Source organism: Populus nigra, chromosome 13 (genome assembly GCF_951802175.1).
Source record: "Populus nigra chromosome 13, ddPopNigr1.1, whole genome shotgun sequence".
Classification (NCBI taxonomy): Eukaryota; Viridiplantae; Streptophyta; class Magnoliopsida; order Malpighiales; family Salicaceae; genus Populus; species Populus nigra.
The window spans coordinates 12442704-12449690 of record NC_084864.1 but is presented as its reverse complement, the minus strand read 5'-3'; the positions used below and the strand labels follow the sequence as shown (position 1 = coordinate 12449690).

Sequence of the window (6987 nt, the reverse complement as noted above, 5' to 3'; positions counted from 1 at the left end):
TTTTATATTTGAATATGAACGACGTAGTTGTGATTTTAAAAACTCGAGTATGAGTGGGCCTTATAGTATGTAATTTTTTGAATTGATGGGCCTTTGAAAATTAATATTGGGCTAACAAGCCCAACCTTACAAAGCCATAGCACACGGCCCAAACTACCATCCAGTGGCAAGAACCACTGCCAGTCCAAAAGCAATTAACCCAGCCCACTCGAAGCTTTTATCGGCTCAGTTGGATGGTCAAGGGCTATGGTGTTGAAGCCACAAGCCAAAATTGTGAGCCACCATTTGCATGGCATTTTGGTCAAGTAAAATTAACACACATCGTTCTCTGTCTAGTGCTTTTCTCGTCTGATAATTTTTTTTTTTAAAGATAAAACTTGAATTCCTTCCCCTGTCACATTCTTTATTGCTAGAGTCTAAAACAGATGGCTAAATTTGGAAAAACAAATTGATAAGAAAATAATTTTCCCATAAAATAAATAATATTTTATTAATGGTAATAAGATGAGAAAAATTATAATTGAAGGTAGCGATAATACTAGGGATAGTTGTACTGATAATATTTATAATTATAATAACAACAATATTAATAATAATAATAAAAATAATTATTATTATAATATTGGTAATTATTATAGCGATGATAATAAAAAATTTATAATAAGATAATAATAAAATAACAGTTATATTAGTGTTAAAATAATAATTGTTATTGTAGTGGTGGTGATGTTAGCACTATTAATGATAATTAAAATACTTAATTGAGTATTAAAGTGTAAACTTTCTTTGTCTTGTTAGATTAAATTTGATTATAAATTTTTTTATATTAATTTATATTTCAGTATTTGTTTCTCACTAACAAATAAAGGAAAATATTTTTCATAAAACAAACCTAATGTAAGAAAATAAACTTTAGTTGTTAGACAAAACATCCCTTCGTATTTATATCTCCTACCACACACAGGATCTCATATCGTTTCCTTTTGTATCATGGCTTGCGCCTGCCCCCATGAACACATCCCTCCATGCCTGGTTTTTGTGCAATAACAAGCTCCTTTCGAGGATTGAACATCTATTACATGAAGGGAAAAACGAGAGGAGAAAAGTCCTGATTTTTTTGTTAGCTAATTAATGGTTATCTGTTGAATAATCCAAGATTTTAATACTAGTAGTATATATATAGGGCTAAATTTCCATGAAATAATTAACTAGCTTCCATAACTATAGCTTATTTCCAATGCCATGCTAACTACATACAAATAGCCAATATTGCACTAAGCCTCCATATTATTGCCAAAGTGGTCTCAAGAATACCTTAACCCATGCGTAGTGTTTCTCCAATTCACCATTAATGATCCAGCTAGCTAATACTCAGCTTGCCAATGTCAAGATATGTTACAGGACTAACCCACCTTGCAAATGATGGTAAGATAATTGGAGTTCGTCCACCTTGCAAATGATGGTAAGATAATTGGAGTTCTTTTGGGTGCGATAATAATTGTTTTTTAAAGTATTTTTTATTTGAAAATTCATTAAAATACTGTATTTTTTATATCAACACATCAAAACGACTTAAAAACATAACAAAATTAATTTGAAATAAAAAAAATTAATTTTTTTTTAAAATACATTTAAAACATAAAAACAAACAAAAATATGCTAACCCTTAATATCCACCATGGACACTAAAATATGATCAAGACCTAACAACTTGGAAATATCACAGGACATACATGACCTTTGAATAAATCAAGACAAAGACAAGATCATAGTTGCAAAAGGGGTACGCAGAGAAGCTCATTAGATGAAAAAGCAGCCCCTAATTTGAATTTATGGAGTCCAACACATGATCATAAGCAACTAAATCCAGTGAACCGTACAGTACATTTGGAGATGTCCGGATCGTACTCTCTGAATTAACCAAGACAAAGATACGATAATTTATTAATTAAATGTTGATTAAGCAGTTGATTCAGGTAATTGTAAACACAACAAGTGCTAGACCAGAAGCTTCGACCTAGTGAGATGAGAAGAACAATAAATAAAAATCAAAGTTGTCTACTAGATAAAAGGCAAGGACCATGTCTCTCACGAGATTATCACGTGTAAGCATGTCTTCGATGTACAATACAAGTTTGTAATTTTACTTACAATTTTATGCAAAAACAAAACTATTGCAAACAACAATTGGGACAAAAACCTGGTCCATTGTTCTGATAATGGTGTTAGAATCCAAGATTAGTTTAGTAGAGCATTGTCTCCTAGTTATCTACCTCATTTTCGGCATGGAAATTTTGTTCGAAGAGGCCACACCGCCACAGGGACCTACGTACGCAACGTCCATGGGATAAGGTTATGATATTTTATTTTCTAGGGTTTGGCCAGCTATAATATTCCCATTAATCGGCTATTATATGATTGTGTTCTTTGGTGGGTCATATTAGCATAGAAATTATCAAGTATAGTAGCTTGATACTGGTCAGCGGAAAAAAAAGAAAATCAAGCACAGTAGTGACAGTCCAATTACTCAAAATGTGCTCGCCAGTTACTGAGAAAAGAAACTTTTCAAAAGCATGCACTCAAAATTTGCTCGCCAGTTACTGAGAAAAGAAACTTTTCAAAAGCATGCACTAGCTAGTTTAATTGCTAATCGATTTATTTGACCATATGATGGAGGCCTAAAACCCAACTTAGACATAAAGTGAATCTAGGGAAGAGGAAATCTCTGTATTATATGATTAAAGATTCGATAAAATGATAGAAAATTTTTTTTCTATAGTTCTCAACGATCCTAGGATCTTCATTCTAATGATATGCTTTGCGGGTGGGCCACTCATGTTATTATATATGGTTTTAAGGGTGTGTTTGAAGTGTAATAGTAATTATTTTTTAAAGTATTTTTATATAAAAATATTTTAAAATAATAATATATATTTTATTTCCAAAAACAATTTTTCTAAAAGTTGACTCGAGAGTCTCTTTCTTCTCTTGACGAAGAATATGTTTTTTTTCATATATATTTTATTTTCCTGTGTCATGTTGTTTGTTATTGTCAACAGATATATTTATAATGATGAAAAGTTACAACCTTCGGCGGCGAAGAGTCACAATCTTTGACGGTAAAGACTAAAGAGTTATGATGTAACTTTAACTTTTCATCCTTATCTCTTATATTACCTTATTAATATAAATAATATTAATATGAAATCATGGGTGATCCAAATTCAATTTTCTTTCTTCCCTATGAAAAATATAATTCGACATATGAGAAAATTAATTTAAAGAAAAATGATACATGAATGTCTTTGAAATTTAAAAATTCTTCAATTAGTATAGATTGTATTAACATAATTATTAAACACAACTAAGAAATTAACTTGATTTAAAGATCAGGTCATGGGTTGACTCGGGTTAATAATTATTTTTTTAATCAATTAAGGTTTTGATTAGATTAATCAAGTTAAACCAAATGAATTTTAATTGACTCTTTTTTATATTTAATTTCAATTGATTTTTTTTACATTCAACCCAAATCAATTTCAATTAACTCCTTTTGACATTCAAACTTAAATAAAGTACGGGTCAATCTGATTTTGAGTCAATCGGACATACTAATCTTAATTAAAACAAGCTAGGTGGACTCATGGGATAGAAAGTTATAGTTTTTTTGATCAATATAGTTCAAAATATAGTGGACCTCCTAATGGATTATTAGAAAAGAGATTGTCAGCAACGAATAAATGGGATTGGCGTAGCTATAAGCCATCTGGCTCAGTTCTTTATTCCTTCTTCTAAAGCTTGGAGTTTACAGCAATGGATTGTAGATTCCTCAAGATTGATGGAGTGATGGGGACCAGGTACAGAACCCCATTAGAATAAACCTTCCTGCAAAGCGATACGGGAGGAGCACGAGGCAAGCACATGTGGGATTATGCTTTGTTTTACTAATTTAATCAGGAGTTAATTCTGTGCTGGGTTTTAAGAAGTCACGTTCCATGGCAAATTTTTTTTTGAGTTTTGAGCATTCTTGACGACATAGCCAGCTTGCAAACCCTAAATTGTCCCCTTTTTTATTCATTGTTGATGAACTAAACTATACTTACTGGGAACATCCACTGAAAAATGGAACTATATAGAGTTGAACACTTCAATTATTTATTAATATTCAAATGTATACCAAAATTAGCAATAAACACGAGTACTGGAGGTTGATTTACCCAGTAATATCATATATGTAATTTGACTGTTTTTATTTATTTATACTAAATCGGGAAAAACTAGGAGCACAATATCAAATCTGGGAAATAATTTGTGAGCCCCATTAACTTGTCCTTATTTTATTTTATTTTTTTAAAAATTTAATTCTATATAAAAACCAATATTACTTATTTTTTATTTAATTCTAATTGCATAAAAATAGTTTTAATTAAAAAGTATAAACTTTAATTTTTCCTATGCTTAATCTTTGAGATTTTTAATCATTAAAATTAATTAAAAAATTGATCAAATTTAATTTCTATTAAATTTTCAAAACATACTGGGGTGTTGTCCTCTCTCTCTCTCTCTCTCTATAGAAGATATTCACTCACATACAAATAATGTAAATCATCAGATAAACAAACAAATGTTTTGATTTACATTGAATTTATTTTTTTAATATTTTTTGATGATTTTAATATGCTAATGTTAAAAAATTAAAAAAATTAAAACAAAACTATTTTAATATATTTACAAATAAAAATCACTTTATATTAATTGCGGTGCCGAAGTGATGGTCTGATAAACAATAATATCAGGCGTTAGGCCATATGCAACATGCATTCAAAGGGCAGACAATGGATAATATCATAGTTTCTTCCCCATATTGTAAAATATTGTTCAAGAAAACACGCATGGAATGCAGCATCCCAAGTATCAAAAAGACTTTGGTTCAATTTTTACTTCTTCTTTTTTTATCGATAAGGAATCAAAACTGCCGACCAATTGTCTAGGTTGTTGATAACTCACATAAATGTTGGTGCAGGGAATGATGTGGCAGGAAGAGAGAGGAATCAAAGCTCGGTCGTGTGTGGGGGCCTAGTTGCATGTTCTTGGGAGTTTTGGACCCCGCTTCACTCTCTTTATAAGGTGCTCCTTAGCTCTTCTTTGCCATCACTCACTAGACAGTAGACACTACAAGCATCACTACTAGTTCTCAAGTGCTTTCTTCTTCTTTCTTGAAAAAACAAAATGAAGATGATGAGCGGCGCAACCATGGGAGAGTCCAAGAAGAAGATTTCATGCAGAAGGCTCGGAGGGTACCTTAGACAGCAGAAAGGAAGGCTCTACATTATTAGGAGATGTGTAGTCATGCTTGTCTGCTGGCATGACTAAGCCAAAGATCGATCAATTATGGAGCTTGGCACCATCACTGGGAATTTGAAGAGCTATCAACCAAATCATCCACCATTGCTAGCTGTGAACTTGGAACCAAGCTCCCCAGTCTTTTAATTTTATCTTTCAAAATGTATATAGAAAATAGAAAAGGCTACCTAGATATTAATTAGTTGATTAATTTTGCTACATATCCCACCACTTGGACTTGTTGTGTACAAGGAAATGTTTCATACCAAATGATCTGATCTCAATTCTCTAGGAATACTAGTTTTGCAGTCTCTATATGTATAAGAAATTATCTTTTTTCACAGGTTATTTTCTCACTATTATCCCTGGAGCATCTCTTTAGCTACTTCTACAAATATCTCTAAAGCACTTACTGGGTTATAATTAGAATATTTCTTGCATCATTGAGCGATGAGATAGCCCAGTATCTCTCGTTTTCTACTCATCCTTGCCTCAATAGATGCACATGATTTATAGATAAACTGCTAATCAAGCATAATTAGTGATCAGATAAACAATAGATATGCTTAGTTCTTAATTAGGCATGGTAGCTTGAAGTAAAGCAGATTGAAGAAAGTGTAACAAGGGGAGATATTCTCCGAAGAAAGTAGCGATTGAGAATTCCACACTTGTGATGATTTTCGTTGTCTATTTCGTAGGATCCATTCGATGTAGTCTTGTCAACTCAGAGAAGCGAGCATAGCTTCAAAGTATTGGCTGTCACACGTGGATTGTACCAATCGATAGTACAGTTATATTCATTCGAATGGTGTAAAAGAGAAAAGGAAAGAAAGAAAGCATTTATAGCTCAAGTGCGAAGCACTTGTTTTCTTTTCTACTTTGCCCTTGAATGTTCTATTCAAAACAGTGAAGGCAATGGAGCTATTGAATTTAAGTATTACCATGTAGATCAATAGTGTCTAGTACAGGAAGACACAGTGACTCATCAGAAAAAACACCGCATCCTAGCTTTGAGCAGTGCATAATAATTCATTGCTCATTATGATATGGCCATCACGTCACAAATCAAATAGGTTAATTCATATAATGATGAACTGGACATTTTATTTTCAGGTTAATTTACATAATGATGAACTGGGCATTTTATTTTCTTTATTTTTATTCGAAAATGCACTTTGCTCACAAATTATACTTTAGTTTTTGGAGAAATTAGGAATCTAAGCAAGCCCAGAATCACAAAAAAATCAATCAAAGAATCTAAATATTGAATGAACTTGAGGGTGTCCAAGGATAGTAGCGCGCTTGGCCTGTAACTTGAACAACTGCTTAGTTTACAATTGCTATACCAAATTATTCTTAATTAATGTTTAAAAATAGTTCCTGATTTCACATGGATTCATAAATTATTCAAATTCCTAGTCATTTGACCTGCGGTACAGGCCATCACGCACTGATAGCAAATAACCTAAGGTTCAGTTTCTGAGGTTAAAAACGCAACCAATGATCTAGCCCTGGCTCGTTTGTTACCGAAACAGTCCCAACACAAAGCAGTGAGCAGTGAAAAACGAATGGCTAAAATTCGGCAAACCTCAATAAGTGTCTCACCAGACTTTCATAGAGTAACAATATCTCAGTCTCAGACCC

At 32.2% G+C, this 6987-nt stretch overlaps 1 protein-coding gene across 1 annotated transcript; it reads left to right on the top strand.

Annotated features, from left to right (window-relative positions):
• The first annotated feature begins 5142 nt into the window (after positions 1-5142).
• LOC133671668 (small polypeptide DEVIL 3-like) lies at positions 5143-5686 on the top strand. Its single transcript, XM_062092486.1, has one exon. It carries the CDS (start codon positions 5230-5232, stop codon positions 5371-5373), a length of 144 nt encoding a protein of 47 aa, XP_061948470.1. The 5' UTR covers positions 5143-5229; the 3' UTR covers positions 5374-5686.
• The last annotated feature ends 1301 nt before the right edge of the window (positions 5687-6987 follow it).